General features: G+C 40.1%; 1 protein-coding gene across 1 annotated transcript in view; it reads right to left on the bottom strand.

The window, feature by feature from the left end:
- Positions 1–371: 371 nt before the first annotated feature.
- The window catches only part of PLCL2 (phospholipase C like 2), a 192,862-nt gene continuing 176,552 nt past the window's right edge, over positions 372–16,681 (bottom strand). The window contains exon 6 of the mRNA XM_009201769.3: positions 372–1,250. Within this exon, the coding sequence (XP_009200033.2) occupies positions 1,071–1,250 (180 nt within the window). The 3' untranslated portion in view covers positions 372–1,070. The remainder of the gene's footprint in view (positions 1,251–16,681) is intronic.

Below are 16,681 nucleotides of genomic sequence, written 5' to 3'. Positions count from 1 at the left end.
AAGTGAAGGAAAAACAGATATTTTCTTAGACAAACATAAATTGAAGGAATCTGCTGCCAGTAGAACTGGAGGAAAGCTACACCTGCTCCTGCCCTGTAACTGCTTTTGACTTCCTATTTGCCAGATTCTGAGGCGCACATCACTACAGACCTGATTCAGAAGCATCAAGAGGGCAGTTGTGGGTATCTTGGTTCACTTTACAGTCAGCTGCTGTTGCTTAAAGCTGTTGAAACCTTACCAAAAGCAAAATAAGGTCAGCCCAGACAAGCAACTTATTTTTGACAAAGCTGTTCAACAAGTAAGTGGCCACACTTAAGAGTAGAATATTTTGAACCAGAAATCTTAAAAGTTAAGGCTTCATTAAACACATGTACTGCTATTGGAGAAATATCATAAAACATCTTTTTAATGTGAACACTACTTCATACAATGAAAAACTATTTACAATGTATTGTTTCCAGATTTGTTGCTTTTACATCATCTCTACCCATGTGCTGATTCGGCATGTGTCTTCAGCCAGGGAGCTTCAGTCCAATTGCACATTCTCCTCGATGGCTCTCCAAGGACCCCGGGGATTCAGGGAACCTGTCCACTTACATTCTCCTTAGTAATTATGGCTCAGCAAGCATGCCACCAAAATCATCTAGAACCCAGATACTCTGGCAACCCCACATAAGTAAAAATGCGTAGATCAGGTTTTTTCTCCAATAAATAATAATTTGACAATCCAATCCATTTCCATCTTAAGAATTGTTTTCACTTAGGAAAATGTTTCTCAATGGAGCTAGAGTGAATAATCTGTTCTTCATACTGGAACTGAGTTAGAATGTCTTTGTATACAAATATAGCATATTTTGGCCAGCAATATAATTGCTTGCTGTAGAGTTTATTTGCCTTCACACGCAGGATTGCTCCATACATTCACAGTTTTAATAGACTGTAATTAGCTATTCCAGTTGTGCTTTAAAATCCCGAATATTATTCTCATTAGCGAGTGCAAAGCAAATGTCCCATCTGACTACAATTGGTCCTAGAGTTATAAACTCCATAATGATTTATTGTAAGTTTCCTCATTCTCCAGTTTCATCATTCGCTTTTTCAGGTATGACTTCCAAGCTCCGGCGTGGCTTCTGGACATCAGCATTTTCGGTGCCCGGTTTATTCAGTCCACATGAAACAGCAGCAAAATGGATTTGTTTCAGGTTCTCCAAAGTCTCATTCTTAGCATATTTCAAAAGATCTGCTTGTCCCTATAACAAAACATGCAATTAAACAGTATTAGATATGACGTAACTTAGTGTTAGACTTCAACAATACATACCTTTCACTGAAATAGAAGTATTTTGATTCCACAAGAGGGCATAATTATTTCTTATTGGCACTGCATCTGAATAGGTCAATTTTAATAAAAAGTGAGTTTGTTTTCCCAGTTTCAATACCATACTCCAAGAGTATGCTGCTTTTCTGGCCCTTTCTATTTATAGATCTGCATGGGGTTCTGTGTGCATGGACTATTCCTGTCTGTCCTGGTTACAATTACATCTTTCATTCGTTGTTTGGCCAGTCTTGTCTTTTCCCTTTTAAGGTTTGAATAAAAAAAAACTTTTTATTTTGAAATGTTTAAATTCACAGAAGGATACAAGTGTAGTACAGAGAGGTCTTGTGTACCCTTTCCCTTTCCCAAATTTCCCGCAGTGGTTATGTCTCACATAACTATAGCACAATGTCAAAACCAAGATGCTGACAGGGGTACAAAGTGTGCCTACGCTTCTGTGTGACTTCATCACGTGTGGGTTCACGTAACCACCATGGCAACCAAGGCACAGTACTGCGCCACCACCACTGGGAAGTCACACCCACTCCCTCCTCTCCACCATCCCTAAACCCTGGCAACCACTGATCTGTTCTCCATCTCTGAAGAACCACTAATCTGTTCTCCATCTCTGAAGCCCACACAGCCTTTGGTAAGTGCTGACAGCCGTGGGCACACAGCAGGTCCTCACTGAGCAGTTGCTGAAAGAAAGAGTGAAGCAAAGGATTCTTTACTCAGGATATATTTATCAGCCAAATTTTAATTTCTTTGCTGAGGTCTGACCATCGACTTGATCTGTATGCAGTATAACACGATATAGGTCAGAAAACAGTGGGTGAATTGAAGCACAGTCACTTGGAGTCTGGAACTGGTGCTGACAATGGGCCAACGCAGTTTGTCACCCTCTTTGTTCTTGACATTTTGGATCAGAGAATTCCTTGGAGGTGGGGAGCTGTCTTGTGTATTTTCAGATATTGAGCAGCACCCTTAGCACACCCTAATGTTTGCAGACATTGATAACTGTCTCTTGAGTGGGAGGGTGAGATACCCCCAGTTGAGAAACACTGGGCTAATGCATCAGCCAACAATTCCAACATTATTGAGCAGAAGAGATGATGTGGTGCTCTATTGTTGTAAATTCCAACACTCCTACTTTGCTTTTTTGTTCATTTTTCCTTCCAAGTTTAACCTGCCTTCCACTAACAGTTTTTTCTACTGACACTATTACCTTTTCTTCTTTCTTATTCTCCTTGGTTGCTATTTTTTTTCCATCCCCTTGGGTTCTCAATTTATTCTATTATTTTCTTTATGATTCCTCTGTAGTTTGACTCTTCTTTGTCCTACTTACACCTCCTCCTCATTTCCCTCTTTCTGAACTGCCTCCCAGTGTGCGTTCCCTTTAAGGCATTCCTGTCCAGCAAGAGCTTGGGGCCAGCTGCAGACAGCAATGGGTAGGGACTTACCTTGGCTGGCAAATGGACTATAGTCAAATGTCAACCACTGGTGAGATCAAATTGCAAGGCAATTTTAAACCATCATGAGGCCCAAATCCACAGAAGTTTGCTGCTTACCACTTATCATGCATGGTTTTCCTGCTTTACAGAGTCCTTTAATTAGTAACTATAAATAGATGTTCCCTTGCTTAGATTAACTAAAGGAGCTTCATTTTTATTCATTCTTACTAGTCACTGAACTCACATGTTGAAAATTTACTAGTTATGAGGTTCCTGTATATATAGCATATTGTGTCAGGAGTATAATTTCATGTTAAATAGTGTATTTCCCTTCACAAGCAGAATTGCTACATACATTCACAGTCTTAATAGACTGTAACTAGTCTTTGATTTGTGTTTTAAAACTCCAAATATTATTTTTTTTTAATTAATAAACTTTAATTTTTAGGACAGTTTTAGGTTCACAGCAAAACAGAGCAGAAACTACAGAGAGTTCCCTTACGATCCCTCCCTATGCAAACCTTCTCCAGTAGCCACAACCCGCACCACGGTGGTATACTTGTTACAATCAACGAACCTATGTTGCCACATCCCCTCAAGTCTATTGCTTAAATGAGGGTTCACCCTTGGTTTTGTATATTCCATGGGTTTTGAAAAATGTATAACAACATCTATCTACCTTTATAGGATCATGCAGAATAGTTCCATCACCCTAAAATTCCTCTGTGCTTTGCTAGTCATCCTTCTCCACTCCCAACCCCTGGCAACCACTGATCTTTTTATTGTCTCCACAGTTCTGCCTTTTTGACAATATCATATAGTTGGAATCACAGTGTGTAGCCTTTTTGGATTGGCTTCTTTCGCTCAGTAATACGTATTTAAATTTCCTCTATGTCGTCTCATGGCTTGATAGCTCATATCTTTTTAGTGCTGAATAATATTCCATTGTCTGGATGCACTGCAGTTTATTTATCCATTCATTTACTGCAGGACATCTTTGCTGCTTCCAAATTTTGGCAATTAAAAATAACTCTGCTATAAGCATCTGTATGCAGATTTTTGTGTGGACATAAGTTTTCAATTCATTTAGGTACATTCCAAGGGGTATGATCACTGGATCATATGATAAGAGTATGTTTAGTTCTGTAAGAACTACAGACAGTTTGACAGTTTCTGACAAATTGTCTGCACCTTTTAGCATTCCCACCAGCATAAATGAAAATTCCTGTTGTTTCACATCCTCACCAGCATTTGGTGATGTTAGTTTTGTATTTTGGCTACTGTAATAGATGTGTATTAGTATCTCATTGTTATTTTAACATACAATTCCCTAGTGACATGTGGTGCTAATATATTTTCCATTTGTATATCCTCTTTGGTGAGGTGACTGTTCAGACTTTTGCCCAGGTTTTAATCAGGTTGCTTCCTTACTGTTGAGTTTTAAGAGTTCGTTGCATATTTTGGAAAACAGTACTTTATCAGGTGTGTCCTTTGCAAATATTTTCTCCCAGACTGTGGCTTCTCTTCTCATTCTCTTGACATTGTCTTTTACAGAGCAGAAGTTTTAAATTTTAAGGAAGTCCAACTTACCCATTGTTTCTTTAATGGATTGTCTATGGTGGTGTATCTGAAAAATCACTGCCATATCCAAGGTCACCTAGATTTTATCCTGTGTTATCTTCTAGGAATTCTATAGTTTTGTGTTTTATATTTATGTCTATGATCTATTTTGAGTTAATTCTTGTGAAGGGTGTAAGATTTGTGCCTAGACTGAATTTTTCATGTGGATGTCCAGTTTTTCCAGAACGATTTGTTGAAAAGATGAAGTCTCTATTCCACTGTATTGCCTTTGCCCCTTTGCCAAAGATCGATTAACTATTTTATGTGGGTCTATTTCCGGGCTCTTCTATCCTGTTCTGCTGATCTATTTGTCTATTCTTTTCACACTGTTTTATTTCCTGTAGCTCTGCAGTAAGTCTTAAAGTCAGATAAAGTCAGTCCTCTGACTTTATTCTCTCCTTTAATATTGTGTTGACTATTCTGGGTCTTTTGCTTCTCTCTTTAAACTTTAGAATCAGTTTGTCAATATCCACAAAATAACTTGGTTGATTTATTTAATTTTATGCTTGCTGGAATTTTGATTGAGATTATGTTGAATCTATATATCAAGTTGGGAAGAACTGATACCTTGAGAATATTAAGTCTTCCTATCCATGAATATGGAATATCTCTCCATTAACTTAATTCTTTGATATCTTTCACAAGTGTTTTATAGTTTTCCTCATATAAGTCATATATATGTTGTTAGATTAATACCTAAGTATTTTATTTCTGGGGGTTCTAATGTAAATGGTCATGTGTTTTAATTTTGAATTCCACCTGTTCTTTGCTGGTATATAAGAAATAAATTGGCTGGGTGTGGTGGCTCATGCCTGTAATCCCAGCACTTTGGGAGGCTAAGACATGAGCCTCAGGAGTTCAAGACTAGCCTGGGCGACATGGCAAAACCCCATCTCTACAAAAAAGTACAAAAATTAGCCGGGTATGTTGGTGTGCACCTGAAGTACCAGCTACTTGTGAGGCTGAGGTGTGAGGATCACCTGAGCCCAGGGAGGTCAAAGCTGCAGTGAGCCATGATCATGCCAGTATACTCCAGCCTGGGTGACAGAGTGAGACCCTGTCTCAAAATTTTTTTTTCTTAAAAAAAGAAACCAATTGATTTTTGTATATTAACCTTGTATCCTGCAACCCTACCATAATTGCTTATTATATTGTTCCAGGAGATTTTTTTTTTTGTCAATTCTTTTGGATTTTCTACATAGATGATTATATCATCTGTGAACAAAGACAGTTTTATTTCTTCCTTCTCAAGATATATACCTTTTATTTTCTTTTCTTGTCTTACTGCATTAGTTAGGACTGGACTTCCAGGTCAATGTTGAAAGTACTGGTGTCAGAGAACATCCTTGCTTTGTTCCTAATCTTATCAGGATTGCTTTGAGTTTCTTACCTTTAAATATGATGTAAGCAGTATGATTTTTGTAGATGTTCCTTATCAAGTTGAGTAAGGTCCTCTCTACTCCTAGTTCACTGAGAATTTTTATCATGAATGGGTGTTGAATTTTGTTAAATGTTTTTTCTGCATCTACTGATTTAACCATGAGCTTTTTCTTCTTTAACCTGTTGATATGATGAATGACATTAGTTGATTTTTCAAAAGTTAAATCAGCCTTGTATACCCAGTATAAATCCCTTTTGATCATGGTGAATAATTCTTTTTATTCATTTTTGGATTTTACTTGTTAATAGTGTGTTAAGGATTTTTGCATCTCTGTTGATGAGAGATACTGGTCTATTGTTTTCTTTTCTTGTAATGTCTTTGGTTTGGTATTAGGATAAAACTGGCCTGGTAAAATGAGTTAGGAAGTATTCATTCTGCTTCTATTTTCTGGAAGAGACTGTAGAGTATTGGTATCATTTCTTCTTTAAATGTTTAGTAGAAACCAGTAAACCTATCCGGGTTGGTGCTTTCTGTTTTGGAGGCTTATTAATTATTGATTCGATTTCCTTAATAGATATAGAATTATTCAGATTGCCTATTTCTTCTTATGTGAGTTTTGGCAGATTTTACCTTTCAAGGAATTGGCCTATGTCATCTAGGTTTTCAAGTTTGTGGGTATAGAATTGTTCATCATATTCCTTCATTATCCTTTTAGTGTCCATAAAATCTGTGGTGATATCCTTTATTTCATTTCTGACATTAGTAATTTGTATCATCTTTTTTCTTAGTTAGCTTGACTAAAGACTTACTGATTTTTATAAGGTTTTCAAAAGAGTGGCTTTTGGTTTTATTGATTTTTCTCTATGCATTTTCTGTTTCTAATGTCATTGATGTATGCTCTTATTATTTTTATTAATAACAATTAGTACCTACCAAAATGCCTATCTAGGCATCATTCTTTGGACATCACATGTCCAGTTGAGTTTCTGATATCCTGCTACTACTCCTACTACCAGCTACTCTTCAGTCAAAGCAACCCCATTCTTGACCTGGACCAAGAACCCTGGTGTCATTATTTACTCTTCCCTTTTTCTTCCATATATCATCCCACCTGTCAGTAGGTCTTATTGTCATAATCTTCAAAACATATATATAAAGTTTCTCACCAGTTCTTACCATCTTCACTGCCACCATTGTGGTTTAAGCCACCATAATCTTTCTTGGAGTTTATTCTGACTGGTCTTCCCTCCCCATTTTCAACATGACAGCCAAAGAGCTCAAATTAAAACACAGGACATCCCTTCCTCTCTGTTTAAAACTCTTCAGCAGCTCCCCAAATAACTCAGAGTGAGAGTCAAAGTCCTTGCCCACAGCCTCATCTGACTTCCTTCACCCACCCACCCACCCTGTATTGTTCACCCAGCCTCTGATATAGTATGCTCCTAAAAGTTCCTCAAACGCGTCAGGTCCTCTTTAGTCCAGCCTCAATGTCTATGCACTCATTGTTCCCTCTGCAGGGAATGCCCTTGCCACAGAAATGCACCTGGCTAGCTCCCTCCCCTCCCCTTGATGCCATCTTGACTCTGATGCCCTCTTCACAGCAGCGCCCTCTCTGACAGCCCCATCTTGTCTAATTAGAACTCTCACTTCCTGTCCATAATTCTCCTTACTGCTTCCCTGCCTTGCTTTTTGCATAATACTTATTGCCTTACTCTACTGCTTGGTTTATTGTCTGTCTCTTCCACTAAATGTAAACTTCACGAGGGCAGGAATTTTTGTCTTCTGATCAATGCTGAATCCTCAGAGCCTAGAACAGTGCCAGGTACAGAGTAAGGGCTCCATAACCATCTGTTGAATGCAATTAAAGTAAAATGTGAAAGTCTCCCCTTTAATCTCACAGCTGCCCCCTAAACAACGAGTTTTGTCTTTTTCTTGGCATTATATGTATATTACAAATAGTTATCTTATTTTACTTTTAATGTAAATACAATCAAGCAATCTATATTGTTCTTTGGTTTCCCTTTTTCTTCATGAAAAGTTATGTCTTAGTGATCTTTCCATGTCAGCATATATAGATCTACCACATGATGACAGGGTATTTAAAAACAAAAATCCCCAGATGGCATACGGTAATTAATGTGGTAATAGCAGAATTCTTCATCTGGTTGAATCTTACATTTCTCAGCTTCAGAGAAGTCATCATGGTATCTTGAACAGAACAGGCCTTTGGACATTACCAAGGCAAGACACAAAGGACTCCCAAAGGCAATAAATCTGGGCTTGAGAAGCTGCTGAACTTTGTCCACATCACTTTTAGTTTGTTCTATGTGTCTAAAAATACATGTTTAAGATGTCTTGGAGGTAAGGCACGTAGCATGAGTGAAGAACAATTCTGGCCAGGCATGGTGGCTCATGCCTGTAATCCCAGCACTTTGGGAGGCCAAGGCAGGCAGATCACCTCAGGTCAGGAGTACATGGTGAAACCTCGTCTCTACTACAAATACAAAAAAATTGGCTGGGCATGGTAGTGGGCACCTGTAAACCCAGCTACTTGGGAGGCTGAGGCATAAGAATTGCTTGAACCCAGGAGGCGGAAGTTGCAGTGAGCCAAGACTGTGCCATTACACTCCAGCCTGGGCAACAAGAACAAAACTCTGTCTCAAAAGAAAAAAAAAAAATCTGAAAGAGGTGGGGGTGTTTGTTGTAGTAGTGTTCATATTTCATAGATTCAAAAGACTTGAAAAGAGCAAAGGTTACTTAAAACACTGCCACCCACTGACACAGGGTGTCTGGTTTTGAAGACTCCTTCCACAAAGCTGGCTTTGCAATGTTTTCAGCTGAACAACTCAAATGTCATTTGATTTCACACATTCTGGTTTGAATTTTTTTAACTTATTCTATTTGGTTTTCATCTTCAAAGAGTTTTTAACAACCTTAGGTCAAAATATTTAAGGTTCTTACTTAGTAATCTTTAAAAGATGTAACTAAGGGCAGTGGCTGGATCCCAGCGGCTCTTGCTGCGAGTCTGGCGTGACCATGCTTTTTCTGGCTGAGCCTGTGGCTTACCTGGGATTAGAACAGAGGCCACAGCAGCCAGGAAAAGAATGATGGCAGCTCCAAATGCCAGAACCGCACCCCAGCTGTGCTCAACCCCTGGCTAATCACCATACTTTCTGTATGACCACAAAAGATGTTCTAGTTTTTAATATATTAAAAATATTTCAAGACACATCTGTTAGTGCTACATTTTAGAAGCCAAAATTAGCAAGTACAAGTCATTGCTTTTATTTAGACGTAGGGGCGAAACAACAGGGATTCTACATCTGGCTAATGTTTTCAAAGTCCTTTTGTCCAACTATCTATTAGAGAAAAACAGTTGTCTTACTTCTGAGGTGAGGGATCCAGTGTGGCAGCTAAGACTTCCCCTGCCCTCTGCCACCTGTGTAATGGCCACATGCTTGGGTGTTGAAGAGAGCAAAGATTAGCACTTGCCATTTCCTGGGGGCCAGCAGGCACTTTTCTTCCAAATCACATGCAGTGTGAGGGAGGAGAAGAAGGAGGGTACTCATACCATTATGGGAGTCTGAGGCACGAAAATACTCCTCATTCCTGGCTTTCTTATCTATTTGGGAACACAGAGAGGAACCCAGCAGAATTTAGGTACCTTCACTGATACCACCTGCTCCACAAAGACAGGATGCAGGGGAAGAGCTATTACCATTCCCGTTTCATAAAAAGGACACTGAGTTTAGAGAGATTACAGGTAGAGTCTGAACAGCAAATCACACTGAAACACACACACCTTTCTCTCTGGTGTGTTTGTTTTATTTTCCTGTTGGATAAACTAAACTGTGAGGCCAAAACTATAGAGAGTTGAACCCCACAGACCGCATACAATATTTTAAAGCAAGCAAGTTGAAATGTCCACATTTTTCATGTACCCAGCACATCAAAAACTGTGTAGACAATTCACTCTTCCTGTAATTAAAAGCAGAAACAGAAATATGGATTTCCAATGCGTGTTTGTTGAAAGAGGAATGAGTGAACAAAAGAATGAAACAGGTGTGGTGGCTCACACCTGTAATCCCAGCACTTTCGGAGGCCGAAGTGGCAGATCACCTGAAGTCAGGAGTTCGAGACCAGCCTGGCCAACACGACGAAACCTGTCTCTACTAAAAATACAAAAATTAGCCGGGCATGGTGGCGGGTGACTGTAATCCCAGCTACTCAGGAGGCTGAGGCAGGAGAATCACTTGAACCCAGGAGGTGAAGGTTGCTGTGAGCCAAGACCACACACTGCACTCCAGCCTGGGGGACAGAGCAAGACTCTGTCTGGCGGGGCGGGGAAAAGAAAGAATGAATGGATTGTAGGAGTCTTGGCTACGGATTCTAAATCGCCTCTCATGATTATACATCGACAGTTCTCCTTTCAAGAGCTCTTTTGAGGCTGAGATTGTGGCACATTCATTAGAATTAAGGAAGGCCTCCTAGCTTGGTCAGGCCCACTTCCCACTGAAGTCTCAATAAACCTTATGGTTGAAAAAAGACTCCCTGATCACCAGAGTCACCTAAACCTAGAGCAACAAGATATAGGCTGTTGTACAGGATGTTAGGCTCATTCTAAGAGTGAGTGATGTTTTCTGTCCTTTTGGCTTCCTGTATGTGCACTCACATGTTTGATGAGCATGGAACATGAGCTGCAAATCAGCTTGTCTCCCCACAGCAGGAACACCGCCTTCCCTCCACCCTGACTTCCAACCCAAAGGGTGCAAAGAAGCTGCCGGAGGGGGATGAGGGGTTCTGTGCAGGAGCAGAAAGGAGAGCCCTCTAAGCACAGCTCCTGCCCTTGGTTTTTTCTGGATCCAAAGAGATGTTTCTGTGGTTCGAGGCAGTGTCTGGATGATGCAAGGACAGTGGGCTGCACGGATCTGACTATCCGTGTGGCTTCCTTTGCCTGCCACACCTTTTGCCTATATTTGGGCTGTCATCACTTTTACAGTTAGTCTCCAATTTTCCCAAGGCTATGCTCAGAGGTTTGTACAAAAGTTAGTAATTTTACATATAATATTCAATTTTTTAAATTCAGAATGAATGCCTTCCTCCTTATAAACAATTTTACGTTTCCTTCACCAAAGACAGAGAGTTGGGGGCTCCTCAGCAGCACCACGGAGGAGACGGTGTCTGAGTTGGGGAAACTCAGGGCAGGAAAGGATGGCGGCAGGCCCAGGGGCTGATTCTGCCTGCCACAGAGGAGTGACCGTGACTCCAACACATGGCACCTCTGGAGCCCAACCATTTAGCAGAATGATTTCTATGCTACAAAGCGTTCTAGGTTCTGACTTTGACTGCATGTCCCTCTGCTACAGACCTGGCCATGGGAAGGGCTAAAGTCCACCATGCAGTACGACAGTGGCCTCGTCTGGCACAGAGCTGGCAACTCTGGTGGCAGAGGTAGGGTGAGCGTTCAGGAGCAGCCTTTGGAATCTCCAGACAGTGGAGGTGAGCCATGACCTAAGCACAGAAGGTTGGGTGTCAGCAGAGGGTTCCAGGCAGGGACCAGGGCCAGAGGGCAGGGGAGGGTGGCCCAGCTGTGTAGAGAGAGGACGCAGAGAGTGAGGGGACACTGAGAGGCAAGTGGGGCTGGGCCATGGGCGTAAGAGCCCTTGGAAACACCAGGGAAAATAGCGCGCACGTAAGCACCTCCTTTGCACTATTAATCATCCAAGCACACCATTTACACAGTCAAACATTAGCTGAGTAATCACAAACTCCATGAGTGGGGTCCCAATATTGTAGGTTTTACTGTGTTTCAAATGGACCAGAAAGAACAGCCTGCCTAATGACAAATGCTACTGTAGTTTGATTTTCTGAGCCATTCTGAGGCATTTTCACACACTAAATAGAGAAATGGCTTTCAGTCAATTATAGCTTTTCAGGAAAAGAGACAACATAATATTCTACCTATAATAAATAAAAACAACTAAAAGATATGAGCCTCAATAAAAGGAGTCATACATCAACTATCATGGTAACTTCAAAAAGGAAACAAATGCCAGTCTTTTAAGTCTTCAAGATAAGCACTGTACCTCAGGTAAAAATGAAGAAAATCAAGACAAATGTCTTACCAGGTGCAAAAACCATCTGTTTTATTGATTTATTTTTTGGCAGAAGTCTTAGGTTCCTAAAGAGAATGAATCTCTAATTACTTTCAGGGTTTATTGATAGTCTTGTTTTTGATGGTACAGGGGCACAGGTCAGGAGAGCTAGCCTGGCAGCCATTCATCTGGAAAACATCTTGGGCTGTAACAAGCTTAATTCAAGTCCAAGATATGATATAGATGCTATGAAAAAAAAGCCCAGCCATCCCAGCCACCCCAGTGAGATCCAGCCATGTGAGTGCCTCCTTGGATGTTCCAGGCCAAGCTGAGTTCCCAGCAGAAGAAAATCTCTTAAGTGATCCCAGCTAACACTGTATGGAGCAGGAAAACCATCTGGCTGAGCCCAGCTAACCCACAGAATCACAAGAAATAAGAAGTCGTTGTTTTAAGCCACTAGTTTTGTAGTGGTTTGTTATACAGCAATAGACAATGGAAACAGTCACCAAAAGGAGCCATATTTTGTGCTATCTGACAATACCTTCCTGGACAAAGTGGATTAAAGCAGGGAGAGAACCTGATCCAAGGACACTTAATACAAGAGGAGGTTTATCAGGACCACTGGTCTGGAGCTAAAAGGCTAGGCTGAGGTAGGAAATACAAATAGATTGAGTACTTGAAATAAATGCTGAGAAGGTATGGTAAAGAACAGATCAAGGCCAGAAAAAGTTATAAAGCCGTAGAAACTCTGAGTGAACAGAATGAGCCAGCCAGCAGAAGCAGCAGAATGGAGAAGAGGCGGAAAGATAAGCAGAAAGACCCCTGTTCCACAGAGAGGATCAGCTACCTCGGGGCCGCCAGGTTTTCCGACAGCTTGCTATTGTCATGAGGCTGGACTGCAGTTTCCGGTCTCCAAGTTCCCTGAGGTCCCTGTCCCTCTCATGATCCCTTGTGTCAGCCAGCATCTGTGGCCACTCCTCTGTGAGCTGGCCAGAGAGAGTTTCTACTCTTGGTAACCAAAACAGACCAATGAAAACAGGACTCTTCCAGTATGAGATTCTACCATTTTAGGAGTGGCAATCAATCGACACAGTGAAAATTACCACCAGTACAGTGAATATTTTGGCAACTGGAAAATAAAGGTAGAGGAAGTCTTGATTAAGCTGGTGGATTGAAAATGCATTACAGAATTTCCATTCCACATTCCTGATGAAATGAGCAAAAATAAAGCCAAGCAAAAAGCCACCAACAGCAACCAAACTAAAAAAAGGGTATAACATCATTCTATAAACTAAAACTCATAGAAGTCATGTTGGCAAGTCATAAAAGTCCTGAAAGTTCCATCTCAAATACAACCAAACCAGAGAGATGAAAACTGAGCGAACATTCTCCCTGTTTCATGGAGTAGCAGATGGGGCAGAGGGTGGGAAGAAAGAAATGACCCAGGAAAAGTTGGAAATGTGGCTGGCATACAATTAGAAAACCAGACAGAATGCAGAAAACAATGACTTTCAGATAGTACAACACAGTGATCCTGAGAGAAGAAATACAAACAATTGTGTCCAGCTTACTGCTTGCAGTTTCCAGGTGCAGTGCAGGAAAGGGGAACTCAAACAGAGCCCCGCAGTCCCACTGGGGTGAGAAGACACAGTGTGGAGTTCAGGGAGTCGACAGTGGCTAGAATATGAGGGGCTGAGAAGCAGAGAGGAAGGAGTTGGAAAACAGCTATTGTGAATATATGACATATCTTCAAGAAGGTAGAGGATATGACTAGCATGAACAGAAACATGAGGAATTTGAAATTAAAAATAAAACTGAATAGGATTAATGGCACATTAGATATTACAGAAGACAGAAGTATTGCTTGAAAATATAGCAATATTGCTTGAAGCCATAGAAATAAAAATATCAAGAATTAAAAAGGAAAACAAAAAGGAAATGGCTGAGTAAGGTAATTCCAACACATTGGGAGGCTGAGGTGGGAGGATTGTTTGAGGCCATGAGTTTGAAACCAACCTGGGGAACATGGCAAAACTAGTCTCAACAAAAAATGTACAGATTATCCAGGCATGGTAGCATGTGCCTGTGGTCCCAGCTACTCAGGAGGCTGAAATGAGAGGATCATTTCAGCTCAGAAGGTTGAGGCTGCAATGAGTAGTGTTCGTGCTACTGCACTCCAGCCTGGGCAAGAGTGAGATCCTGCCCCCCCAAAAAAATTTTTTTTAAACCACAGAAAATACTTAAAAACTAATGAATAAGCATCTGTGATTGTGGGATAATAATATCAAGCAGTATATTTATACATATAATTGGAGTTACAGAAGGAGATGGTAGAAAGGGTAAGAGAGAAAAACATTTCAGGAAAGAATCACCAAAAAGTTTCCAAATTTGTTAAAAACTATAAATTCACATATCTAAAAATCTCAACAAACCCCAAGCAGAAGAAACATAAAGAAAACCACATCAGAGCCTGTCATATATTTTTAAAAACTCATATACACACAAAGATGCTCAACCCCCATCCACTTACTAGAATGACAAAACTGACAATTCCAAGTGTCGACAAGGATGTGGTGCAACTGAAACCCTTGTAACACTACTGAGGAAATGCAAAATGGAACATCAGTTTTTTTTTTTAAAGCACTGTGGCAGTTTCTTATCAAGTCTCACATACATTTACTATGTGACCCAGCAATCACTCTCATTTACCTAAGAAGAATAAAAACATGTCCATACAAAGACTGATATGTCAATGTTCATTGAAGGTTTATTTATAATAGCTAAAAATTGGAAACAACACAAATGTCCACAAATTGGTGCATGTATAAACAAAATGTGTTATATCCATAAAACAGAATAATATTTAGCAATAAAAAGGACTGGAGTACTGAAACCTACATTGACTTGTATGACTCAAAGCACTATGCTACATGAAAGAAGCCAGGCAGAAAAGACTGGATGCCATGGAATTCCATTTATATGACATTCTGGAACAGGTAAAACTATAGAGACAGAAATAAGATAAGTGGTTGCCAACATAAAAGATTTTACTACAAAGGGGCACAATGCAATTTGGGGGAGCAGGGTGACACCTATCATCATTGTGCTGGGGGTTGCATGACTCCAGACATAGTTTATTTTATCACACTTCACAAATACTGCATTTTTTTTTTTTTTTTTTTTACAAATTGAAGGTTTGTGGCAACCTTGCGTCAGGCAGGTTTACAGTGTCATTTTTCCAACAGCATGTGTTCACTTTGTGTCTCTGTGTCACACTTTGGTAATTCTTGCAATATTTCAAACTTTTTCATTATTATTATATCAGTTATGGTGATTTGTGATTGGTGGTCTTTGATGCTACTATTGTAATTGATTTGGGGCACTATAAGGTGTGCTCTTCCTTATAAGACAGCAAACTTAATTGGTAAACGTTGTGTGTGTTCTGACTGTTCCACTGGCCACTCTCCATCTCTCTCTGTCTCTTTGGGCCTCCCTAATGACATGAAAAGTCCCTGAGACATAACAATATGAAGATTAGGCCAAAAAAAATAACCCTACAAAGGCCTCCAAGTGTTCAAGTGAAAAGAAGAGTTGCACTTGAAATAAAAAACTAGAAATAATGAAGCTTACTGAGGAAGGCCAAGTTCAAGTCAAAAGCCAAGATGAGCAAAAAGCTAGGCCTCTTGCACCAAACATTTATCCAAGTTGTTAATGCAAAGGAAAAGCTTGTGAAGGAAATTTAAAGTGCTGTTCTACTGAACTCATGAATGATGAGAAAGCTAAACTGCCTTATTGCTGATATGCAGAAAGTCTAAGTGGTCTCAATAGGAGATCAAACCAGCCACAACATTCTCTTAAGCCAAAGCCTATTCCAGAGCAAGGCCCTAACTCTCTTCAATTCTATGAAGGCTAAGAGAGGTAAGAAAGTTGCAGAAGAAAAGCTAGAGGCTAGCAGTGGTTGGGTCATAGGTTTAAGGAAATAAGCCATCTCCATCACATCAAAGTGCAATGCAAACAGCAAGTGCTGATGTTAGAAGGTGCAGTGAGCTACCCAGAAGATTTAGCCAAGATCATTGATGAAGGTGGCTATACTAAACATCAGATTTTCAGTGTAGATGAAACAGCCTTCTATTGAAAGACGATGCCATCTAGGGCTTTCATGGCTCAAAAGGAGAAGTCAATGCTTGACTTCAAGGGTTCAAAGGACAGTTTGATATTCTTGTTAGGGAATAATGCTGTAAGTAGCAGCCGATGATATTCTTGTTAGGGAATAATGCTGTAAGTAGCAGCCGATGCTCATTGGCCATTCTGAAAATCCTAGGGTCCTTAAGAATTATGCTAAATTTACTCCGCCTGTGCTCTATAAATGGATCAATAAAGCCTAGATGACAACATACATGTTTACAACATGGTTTCCTGAATATTTTAAGCCCACAGTTGGGACTCAGTAAAAAAGGTCCCTTTCACAATATTACTGCCTACCAACAATGTACCTGGTCACCCAAGTGCTCTGATAGGGATGCACAAGGAGATTAATATTGTTTTCATGCCTGCTAATACAATATCCATTTTGCAGCCCATGGATCAAAGAGTAATTTTGACTTTCAAGTCTTATTATTTAAGAAATACATTTAGTAAGGCTATAGCTGTCATAGATTGTGATTCCTCTGATGAATCTGGGTAAAGTAAATTGAAGACCTTCTGGAAAGGATTCACCATTCTAAGATGCCATTAATAACATTCATGATTCATGGGAGAAGTCAGAATGTCAACATTAACAGGAGTTTGGAAGAAGCTGATTTTGGAGGAAGTTGATCCC

This window comes from Papio anubis, chromosome 2 (genome assembly GCF_008728515.1).
Source record: "Papio anubis isolate 15944 chromosome 2, Panubis1.0, whole genome shotgun sequence".
Classification (NCBI taxonomy): Eukaryota; Metazoa; Chordata; class Mammalia; order Primates; family Cercopithecidae; genus Papio; species Papio anubis.
This window is presented reverse-complemented; position numbering and strand designations above follow the sequence as displayed.